Source organism: Cebus imitator, unplaced genomic scaffold, assembly GCF_001604975.1.
Source record: "Cebus imitator isolate Cc_AM_T3 unplaced genomic scaffold, Cebus_imitator-1.0 Scaffold319, whole genome shotgun sequence".
Lineage (NCBI taxonomy): Eukaryota > Metazoa > Chordata > Mammalia > Primates > Cebidae > Cebus > Cebus imitator.
This window is the reverse complement of record NW_016107634.1, coordinates 20,390-31,644: the sequence shown is the minus strand read 5'-3', so window position 1 is coordinate 31,644 and position 11,255 is coordinate 20,390. Positions and strand designations below refer to the sequence as shown.

At 44.4% G+C, this 11,255-nt stretch overlaps 1 protein-coding gene across 1 annotated transcript in view; it reads right to left on the bottom strand.

The window, feature by feature from the left end:
- Positions 1–11,255, bottom strand: part of ATP6V0A4 (ATPase H+ transporting V0 subunit a4) — a 70,790-nt gene that overhangs the window by 48,665 nt on the left and 10,870 nt on the right. Inside the window, exons 5-9 of the mRNA XM_017504282.1 lie at positions 10,029–10,154; positions 9,472–9,566; positions 7,196–7,322; positions 2,689–2,771; positions 1,975–2,068 (exon numbers count right to left, since the gene is read on the bottom strand). Coding sequence (XP_017359771.1) covers positions 1,975–2,068; positions 2,689–2,771; positions 7,196–7,322; positions 9,472–9,566; positions 10,029–10,154 — 525 coding nt within the window. The remainder of the gene's footprint in view (positions 1–1,974; positions 2,069–2,688; positions 2,772–7,195; positions 7,323–9,471; positions 9,567–10,028; positions 10,155–11,255) is intronic.

Below are 11,255 nucleotides of genomic sequence, written 5' to 3'. Positions count from 1 at the left end.
CAGGATGGTCTCGATCTCTTGACCTCGTGATCCACCTGCCTCGGCCTCCCAAAGTGCTGGGATTACAGGCTTGAGCCACCGCACCCGGCAACTTGCAGTAATTTCTTACAGCAACCCCAAGAAACTACCACATCTACCTCATCCCTTTATATACATAATCACTCCAATAAATGACAAGTGAATGAATGAAGGAAGGAAGGAATGGATAATTTGGCCCACACAGAATTTATTTAATGAAAATCGTTTTTACGTTTTGATGACACAACAAACAGGGTAATCTGTTTCAGTACACGTGGCCTCTGTAAGAGACACACTGTAAGAGACACGTTGTGGCTCTAAGATTAATGAGAACCATGAGGCCCACTGAAGCATTTCACAAGCCCAGTACTACCTGTCACTTAGCAGTATAATGCCACCTGGCCTGGGGATTTCCAGGAGACAAGACCACCTCAGCACAGATGTGACTTTCAGAAGCCAAATGCCTCAGCATCAGATAGTGTCTAAGATTCAGCATTGGCAGAGACTGAACCACAGGAGAGAAGCTGTCCTTGCAGAAGGCACTGGGCTGGGATCACCTGAGCCCACCGACATAGCAGCTACCGAGTCATACTAAATCTAAGCATACGTTTAGCAGAATTTCTTTTCTATTCTCCTCACGAAGTTTTCCTAAAATCAAGCATGGAGTATTGGGGGAAAGGGATTTCAAGGATAATGGCTTCAGGGGAAAGTCTTCTTGACAAGTGACGAAGAAGGAATAGAGAGGATTAAAAAATTAAACACAGATTTTTCTGGAAAACGCTCCGTGCTAGTCTAAGAGTTTTGAAAGATTTAACATACTTGTCGAGCATCTAAAACTGTGTTGACTTCTACCATAGCCACATGCAGCTACTAAATATTATTTATTTTTTTTCCTTTTATGTTATTTTCTTTTGAGATGGAGTCTCGCTTGGTTGCACAGGCTGGAATGCAGTGATGCAATTGGCTCACTGTAACCTTTGTCTCTTGGCTTCAAGCAGTTCTCCTGCCTCAGCCTCCCGAGTAGCTGGGACTAGACTACAGGTGTCTGCCACCACATCTGGCTAATGTTTTTATGTTTAGTAGAGATGGGGTTTTACCATGTTGGCCAGGCTGGTCTTGAACTCCTGACCTCAAGTGATCCACCCACCTCAGCCTCCCAAAGTGCTGGGATTATAGGAATGAGCCACCACACCCAGCCCTAAAATTTAAATTGAATTAAAATTAAATAAAAATAAAAACTCGATGACTTAGTGGTACCAGCCATGTTTCAAGGGCTCAGTAGCCACATGTGGCTCATGACTGCAACGTTGGACAGCACAGGCCACGTGACCCTTTTGTCACAACCGTAAGTTCTATTGCACTCTAGCACTGAGGAGCGCTTTCCAGCTGAGGGAGGCCCAGCTGTTTTCAGTGATCACTTTCAAAGCTGCTGTGATTGAAGACAGCGTTCTGATCATAAATGTGTTGAGTGTTACCCTGGATGGTGACAGACTTTACAAACGAATTGAGTTTGGGATGAATGAACGTTCACACGGTGAAACTAGACTCACTGTTTTTACAGAATTAATCAGTCAGCTTAAACAGTGGGGCAATTCATCGGGAAAAGAATCAGTCAAACTGGTTGTTCAACTTAATTGGCTGGGTGGTTGTATCATAGATTTGGTCTAGGCTGAGGCTGGAAATAAACGGTGGCTTTTATCAGATCGGAGTGGCCACCTGAAGGCTGACTAGGGCTGTGGTCAATTCTGAGCCTGGTCAAAACATTCTTCACCTGTACCGTCATCCCTCTAGCTCATCTAACAGTTTCCCAGTTGTGAAACCTTCCACAGCCACAGCCAGAAGGCATAGCCAGCATTCCAGCCGGCCTCCCAGCGAGAGCCGCGGCGGGCAGGGCTTGGATAGAAACAGCAGAGGCGGCAGCCCCCTTCGGATCAGGAGCCCGAACCCTTTACTCACGGTGATTAAATCTTCCAGCCTCACATTGACACTCTCCAACATCTCTCTGCGCTCCACAGCAGGCTCCGGGCAAGGGTAGACTGTGGCTCGAAACCTGTTTAATATATTCCAAGGGACACAGGTGGGTTCTCGCTACAGAGCATTCTGCACCCCCTCCTCTGCTAAGACATCATTTGCTGACTTTGGTTAGAGGGCCAGCCTATCCTAGAAAAACTGCATCTTTGGCCACTGGAAAAGGAGTCCCAGTCATAAGTGTTCCCAGTACATCACTTGTGCTGTGAATTGAGGCTGCAGTTCTGTTACATGAATGAGCTTCATTCAAACCATAAGATCTGCGAGTTGTCAGGTATTATATCCTGATATATCAGGATATAATGTATTAATATCCTCTGCACCGAGTCATTTCTGCTTCTATGGAGTTCCATGTAACATGATTCTATAAAATCAGAAGCAACTTAGCCATGCAGTTGGCTTACTCTTCAGCAGCTGATGGAATAAACCGAGATGGGGACCGTGTCCACCTTTAGTACCCTCACATTTTGCGTATTCAAGTTCTCCCTATTCATATTCTCGAAACTATTACAAATCAGCTGAGGCTGACTTTTATGTGAGAAAGTTACTGACCTCTAGAAGCCACAGTCATGTGCATTTGGCATTGCCCGTATCTTTACCTGGCCCAAATCACTGAAGAAAGAGCCATTCACTCCCTCTTACCCTTCACAGATCTTCTTGATTTTCTGCCTGAGCTGCTCTCCTTGATAAAATATGATGAATATGTTCTTCTGAATTTCTTCTTTCTGGAAAATTGGAATAAGTTAAAAAAAAAAAAGAAAAAGAAGAAGGGGGTTTCTTTCTGGTTAAAACACAATAGAGAGAAATGTAAAATCCTGTTTTTAGGCTTACAAAACTCATAAATTTAAAATTGGGAAACTTTGGCCCGGCGCGGTGGCTCACGCCTGTAATCCCAGCACTTTGGGAGGCTGAGGCGGGAGGATCACGAGGTCAAGAGATCGAGACCATCCTGGTCAACACGGTGAAACCCCGTCTCTACTAAAACTACAAAAAATCAGCTGGGCATGGTGGCGCGTGCCTGTAATCCCAGCTACTCAGGAGGCTGAGGCAGGAGAATTGCCTGAACCCAGGAGGCGGAGGTTGCGGTGAGCCGAGATCGCGCCATTGCACTCCAGCCTGGGTAACAAGAGTGAAATTCTGTTAAAAAAAAAAAAAAAAAAAAAATTGGGAAACTGTAACTTTCCCCAGTTCATCTAAGTTCATGGCTCACAGTTGAGAGCAAGGCGGTCCAGAACTTCACTTAGGCTGATGCAGCCTTAAGGTGAGAGGCTCCCCGTTCCTTATGTTGGTTGGACCACAGCCAGATCTTATATTCAGCTCTAAGTCCCGCAAGAGATGTGATAATAAACAAGAAAACATTCAGAAGAGAATATTGCAAGGCTTGAAGTGAAGCTAGCTGGCTGATACACTGGCTCACCGGAGTTAATTAACACACAACACTGACATTTTGGGGATGCGTAGGTGTTTGATATTTAACAAAGGTAAAGCCATGCCCACGTTTTGACTCATACATACAGTTGCTCAGACTTTTTGACTCACAGTTGCTTGTGTGCCATAAGATTGCTGCTTACATCGCACCTGTCAAGTCCAAGTTGGACAATTCACAAGAAAGGAAGATGTGTTCCACAAGCATACATGCAAATGTTTAACTCTTACTGTAAGCAGAGAAATATGAACCGAAACAATGCGTTCTTTCACTCTTATTTAGTTTGGGGAGGTAAAGGTAAAATTATAAAACCCAGGCCAGGTGCAGTAGCTCACACCTGTAATCCCAGCACTTTGGGAGGCTGAGGTGGGTGGATCGCTTGAGCCCAGGAGTTCAAGACCAGCCTGGGCAACATGGTAAAACCCCATCTCTGCAAAAAATACAAAAATTAGCCGAGTGTGGTGGTGCACACCTGTGGTCCCAGCTACCAGGGAGGCTGAGGTGGGAAGATTGCTTGAGCCCAGAAAGTCAAGGCCGCAGTGAGCATATCACTATACTCCAGCTTGGGTGACAGAGTGAGATCCTATCTCAAAAAAACAAAAAACTAAAAAACAAAAACAAAACCCATTGCTGGAAAAGTTGTGACAAATCCAACAGACTCATCACATACTACTCAAGGCAGCAGAATCAGAAAAACCACTGAAAGGCCATTTGTCAGAAGCCAATGTGTGTCATTAAAATGCACACTCCCTTTAAGCCAGCAATCCTATTTTCCTTGAATTTGTTTATTATGGAAGTAATTCAAAAGCAAATAAAAATCCACATGCATAAAGATGCTCATAATGGTGTCTACATTCTGGAGAAAATTAGAAATAAGGTGTCCAAAATACATGGTTAATATCACAGCAACTCAGGGGAAACATGAGGCATCCCTTAAAATACTATTAAAATGAATCCTCTCTTTAACAGTTGCCTACGGGAGCAGGTAGGGGTGTTTCAGTATTTTCAGAGCTGCTGCGTTACATCATTTCTAAAAGTTTCTTCATTTCTTTCTTTCTTTTTTTTTTTTGAGATGGAGTTTCACTCTTATTGCCCAGGCTGAAGTGCAGTGGTGTGAACCTGGCTCACTGCAGCCTCTGCCTCTTGGGTTCAAGCGATTTTCCTGCCTCAGCCTCCCGAGTAGCTGGGTTTACAGGCATGAGCCACCACACCTGGCTAATTTTGTATTTTTAGTAGAGACAGGGTTTCATCATGTTGGTCAGGCTGGTCTTGAACTCCTGACCTCCAGTAATCCACCCACCTCGGCCTCCCAAAGTGCTGGGATTACAGGCGTGAGCCACCACATACGGATCCAAAAGGTTTCTTTGCCCGTGGAGTCTACCCTGGTCCTTCTCTGAATCTCCTGGGTTTTCTTTTCTTCTGATCCACCAGAATCAGGAATCTGTTCTAATCTCATAATTTCCCTTTGGTGACGTTCAGCGTCCATGCTCATCTTTTTCTAGATGCTTATGCTTTCTCTCCGACCATGACTGTTACATGTCAGAACAGGATTATGAAAAGTGATGATTCAATGTCAAATTTTAAAAATAATTTTTATAAGAGATGCATAGTAATATGGCGAGGGATCTCATATTAGGTAAAACAAAGAAGGAAAAAAAATTTCTATGTATACTACAATCCTATAAAATTATACCTGCCTATGGCCACAGAGAAAAATAGTCCAAGAGCCAAAATAAAAATAAAGACATTAAATTGATGATGGGGTTTCTCATTTTTTTTCACAATCTTTCTTATTTTAAATTTCATTTATTTTAAAGTTGTTTTTCATCAAAATGAATTTTGTTGTTTTTCATTAGTTTTTTTTAGGCCAGGTGTTGTGGCTCACACCTGTAATTCCAGCACTTTGGGAGGCCGAAGCAGGTGGATCACGAGGTCAGGAGTTCGAGACCAGCCTGGCCAATATAGTGAAACCCCATCTTTACTAAAAATACAAAAATTAGCTGGGTGCAGTGGCATGCGCCTGTACTCCCAGCTACCTGGGTGGCTGAGGCAGGAGAATTGCTTGAACCTGGGAGGCAGAGGTTGCAATGAGCCGAGATCACGCCACTGCACTTCAGCCTGGGCAACAGAGCAAGACTGTCTCAAAAAAAAATTTAATTTTTTTAGACTTTAATCTGAAAAAGATTATAGACACTCAGAAATAAGCCTAGTTTCTTGGAATTAAAGAGTAAGTGGATTAAATAAAACTGGAAGGCGAGACAGCAATACCCAGAATTCACAGCAAACACTGTATGGCACTCAGGGACGAGCCCCTCGAAGCCTTGTTGTCTGAAGTGTGGAATCTATTGGCAAATATATCATCAGCGTTCTCTGGGAGTTGCAAGAACTGCAGAGTCTCAGACCCCACACAGACCCACTGAATCAGAATTTGCTTTTTTTTTTTTGAGGGAGTCTCACTCTTTGAGAGGCTGGAGTGCAGTGGCACAATCTTGGCTCACTGCAACCTCTGCCTCCAGGTTCCAGCGATTCTCCTGCCTCAGCTACTCAAATAACTGGGATTACAGGTGCACGCTACCATGCCCAGCTAATTTTGTGTTTTTAGTAGAGACAGGGTTTCACCATGTTGGCCAGGATGGTCTTGAACTCCAGACCTCAGGTGATCCACCCACCTCAGACTCCCAAAGGGCTGGGATTCCAGGCACAAGCCACTGTGCCTGGCTTTTTTTTTTTTTTTTTTTGGAGAGGGGGTCTCACTCTGTTGGCTAGATTGGAGTGTAGTAGCATGATCATCACTCACTGCAGGCTTGACTTCCTGGGCTCAAGCTGTCCTTCCACCTCAACTTCCTAAGTAGCTGGGACTACAGGTGTGTGCCACCAAACCCGGTTAACTTTTTACATTTTTTTGTAGAGATGGTGTCTTGCTATGTTGCTCAGGCTGGTCTCAACCCCCTGACCTCAAATGATCCTCCTGCCTCAGCCTCCCAAAGTGCTGGGATTACAGGCAGGAGCCACCATGCCTGGCCTGGAATTTTTGCATTTTAACAAGATCCCCAGGTTACCTTTATGCTGACATGCACATTGAAGCTTGAGAAGCTGACCTCAATCAGTTCTCAGATCTTTAAGATACAGCTGCCACCTGGTATAAATAAGATCTAGAGAAAAGTATAGCTATGTCTCTGGGAAGAATGAACCAATTATAAGGTATTGACAAGAATCAGTTCTTGAAACTGACATTTCAAATACTATATATATATATATATTTGAGATGGAGCCTCGCTCCCGTCGTGCAGGCTGGAGTGCAGTGGCACAATGTCGGCTCACTGCAACCTCCACCTCTCAGATTCAAGCGATTCTCTTGCCTCAGCCTCCTGAGTAGTTGAGATTACAGGTATGCACCACCATGCCTGGCTAATTTTTGTATTTTTAGTAGAGATGGGGGTTTCACCATGTCGGCCAGGCTGGTCTCGAACTCCTGACCTCAGGTGATCCATCCACCTTGGTCTCCCAAAGTGCTATGATTACAGGCATGAACCACTGCACCTGGCTAAAATATATATTGTTAAAAAGGAACAAAGTAAAAGGAAAGAAAATAAAAGAAAGGAGAAAGAAAGAAAATAGATATTAGTCTCATCAAACTAAATATTCCATGTTTTGGGAGAACAAAGTGCTTCTAGTGAGGGCTATGGAAGCCTCAGAGAAAGTTTTCGCAGCTGAGGTTCCCACCGTGACAGGATCCTCCAGAGGGGTGTCCATCTCACTGAACTTCAAGAAGATGTTTCCTCGGCAAACTCGCCACAGCAACCGCTCAAAGGAAGCCATCCTCTCCCTGTTGATCACACCGGCTATGAACCTAGGCAGCCAGAAGGGAAGGCATTCCTGAGATACAGGGATTGGGGTGTAGACAGAAGGCCCTGCAGGATGTGAAGACGGACCGTGAAAGGAAGGGCCATTCAGTCTGAAACAGAAGGACCCCGACACAGCTCTACCGACAGGGGTCCCAAGGCCATCCTGCATCCAGCCCCGACTTGCCCCACGTCCCTTTGATCTTTTGTTTTCTTTGATATCTTGAAATTTCCTTAATCATTCCAATACTATAACTTCACTAATTGCAGCTGAAAATATGATAGACCAGCCGGGCATGGTGGCTCACACCTGTAATCCCAGCACTTTGGGAGGCCATGGTGGGCAGATCACCCAAGATCAGGAGTTTGAGACCAGCCTGGCCAACATGGTGAAACCCTGTCTCTACTAAAAACACAAAATTAGCCAGGTGTGGTGGTGAGCGCCTGTAATCCCAGCTACTCAGGAGGCTGAGGCAGGAGAATCGCTTGAACCCTTGAGACAGAGATTGCAGTGAGCCAAGATTGCGCCATTGCACTCCAGGCTGGGCAAAAGAACGAAACTCCGTCTCAAAAGAAAAAGAATATGATAGACCATTCACGGCTAACAGTAGCAAACATTCAACAGTGGTCTCTATGCATTTTTCCAAAAATATTTTACTACTAAGAGGGAAACATACACTGATGTCTATATATCTCTGCTTTTCCCATTATCTAAGTATATAGCTAACTGCTGACCCAAACTTCTCATGTTAGCCAGTGGCTTTCACTGGCTTACTACTTTAAATGTACATTGATCCTGCTTTACCTTCTGATCAAATATTTCCAATAAACATTACTTTTATTTTTAATTCAAATTTAATGCCTAGTGCCTCAAATATCAGGCCCTCAAATATCTATTGAATAAATACCATAAATCCCAAACTCACAACTTTAAGAAATGTTTTCAAATGCATCAATTTCACTTAGACACTGAACAAAATTCCACCATTTGGAATCACCACATTATTTTCATGGTTATCACATATCATATTACTGCTTCTTGGAAATAACTTGACTGCATAACTATCTCATTCCTTTTTTTTTTTAATTAAAATTTTTTTTTTGTAGACACAGAGTCTTGCTATTTTGTCTAGGCTGGTCTCAAACTCCTGACCTCAAGTGATCCTCCTGCCTCAGCTTCCCAAAGTGCTGGGATTACAGGCATGAGCCACCACATCTGGCCTCCATTTCTAATTACATTCAAAAACGTATCCCAGGCAACACAGCAAGGCCTCATCTCTACTAAACATTTTTTAAAAAGTAGCCTGGCATCGTGGTGAATGGCTGTGGTCCAGCTACTCGCAAGGCTGAGGCAGGAAGATCACTTGAGCCTGGGAGGTCAAGGCTGCGGTGGGCTGTGATGGCACCTCTACACTCCAGCCTGGGCAACAGAGCCAGACCCCATGTCGAACATAAAATAAAATAAAAATTCAAACTCCAAATGCATTTTATTATCAAAGTAATATTTTATTTTCTTGAGCTGGAGTCTCACTCTGTCACCCAGGTTGGAGTGCAGCGGCACAATCTTGGCTCACTGCCACCTCTGCCTCCTGGATTCAAGCAATTCTCCTGCCTCGGCTTTCTAAGTAACTGGGATTACAAGTGCATGTGACCATGCCCGGCTAATTTTGTATTTTTAGTACAGATGGGGTTTCACCATGTTAGCCAGGTTGGTCTCAAACTTCTGACCTTAAACGATCCACCCACCTCTGCCTCCTAAAATGCTGGGATTACAGGTATGAGCCACCACCTCCGGCCCCCAAAATAGTATTTTAAAGAGAAAGGAAAAACATATGTCCCCATAGCCTTGTTCCAACGCCAGGGAAGAGTTGTGATAACCATCTCAACAATGGGCCCCACAGCTTCCCATGTGGGGGCAATATAAACATTTCAGTCTTCAGGCTCAAGAAGGCTAGCATCACCACTAACAAGAAACTAATACCATTTCCAACTCCACCAACCTAGTAAGTTACATGTGGGTCTATTTCTCAGCAAAGGCTTTGCATCCATAGGAAACAGTCCCCATTCCAGCAATTTGTTCCCCCATTCATTCACTCACTCACTCAGAAATCACACGCCAGGACCAGGGACCCATCTACACAGAAGAGTTACACTAACCCCAACTTTCCAGTCATATATGCAGGCACTGCTTTCAGCTCCAGGAGGCCGGAAGTGTCCTCAGTAAAGAAATCATCAGCTAAATTGGTTTCCGTCTGAAAGTCAAAGCACTATGATTTTCATTTAAATATATTTAGGGAGACTCAAAAGGCACCCATACCTCAAGATTTCATCTGGTTTTAGTGAAGCATTTATTTTCCACAAAAAGTTAACAGAAGTCAGAAAACAGAGTGCTGGCCTGATCAAAAAGCTTCCCTGATCTCTTCCCACCAAAACCCTAAAACTTCTCAAACCAACTGCTGGGCTTGGTTCTGACTTCTCTTTCTGCCCGAGCCATTTTAAGCACGTACATTTTACTGAGCACCATCATATTTTTGCCTTCAGTTCAACCAGCACTACAATTATTCCACCCAAAATACTCCCCCGTCCTTACCAATAGCCCAGCCATGGAACAGAAACAGAGCGATTTACTCAGATCCCAGGCCAGCCAGTTTCCAAAATGGAAATCTGAGGTTCTGAGGAACAGCCCCTTTAGTAAATCATCCCCATATGACCACCTCAAAGAAGTCCTGGGTTTTCTTCAGGAGGTATTTCAGTTCCGTCAGTTCCAGGAAGCTTTTTTTCAAAGCCTGCTGGTTCTGGTTGGCTTCCTGTAACTCTCCTTCCAGTTTTTCTAGAACAGTCTGTGCCAGAAGGAAAAAGAAGGTAAGCCAGCAGAAAGTACTATGACATTCCTAACATACATTACCCACAACAGATGACTTAAAAAAATCAAAGGAATCAGCACATAACATGATTGCAGACCCTAAGACACACACACACAGACACGGACACACACACACACACACACACACACACACACACACACACGTGCGCGCTCTCTTAGGAATTCCATTGCCATATGAGAGGATTAGGAAGTACCTGGAGGAGTGGATGGCCGCTTCATGGAGAAGTCAAGACATTTTGGCAAATCATGCCTCTCCTCATTTAAAACACTAGGCCAGGCTGGGCACGGTGGCTCACACCCGTAATTTCAGCACTTTGGGAGGCTGAGGTGCACAGATCATTTGAGGTCAGAATTCAAGACCAGCCTGACCAACATGGTGAAACCCCGTCTCTACTAAAAATACAAAAATTAGCCGAGTGTATTGGTACACGCCTATAATCCCAGCCACTGGGGAGGGTGAGGCAGGAGAATCGCTTGAACCTGGGAGGTGGAAGTTGCAGTGAGCCAAGATTGTGCCACTGCACTCCAGCCTGGGTGACAGAGCAAAACTCCATCACACACACACACACAAATCTACTAATTCAATTTAACGTTTAATAGAAACAATAACAAATCCACACTGAAACACACAGGAGTGAAACTATAGAACTGTTGTACCCGAGCGAGTCAAGGAATGTGCCACACTCTGAGATTGAATTATGAGTCCTTTATTATGCAGGTGACCGGGAAGTGGCTAACACCCAAAATTCTCTCAGCCCCTAAGAAAAAGTTAGGTGGTCTTTTATACCGTAGTTTTGAAGGGGAGGTGGGGAGCCTAGCTGAAGCAAATTTTTCACAAAAGCAGAGTAAGCAAAAAAGTTAAAAGATAAACTGGTACATGAGACAGTGCCAGGTACGAGGGGTAAGCTTGTCATGAAAGACATAGAACTTACAGATAATGGGGGCTCTGGGCGCTCGACAGCACCTGCATTCCCAGGCTCTGCTGCTACCCCTTAGCTCAGCCTCTTATCAACAAATGCATTCCTGGAGGTGCCCAGTGTCAGCCTGCCCCAGCTGC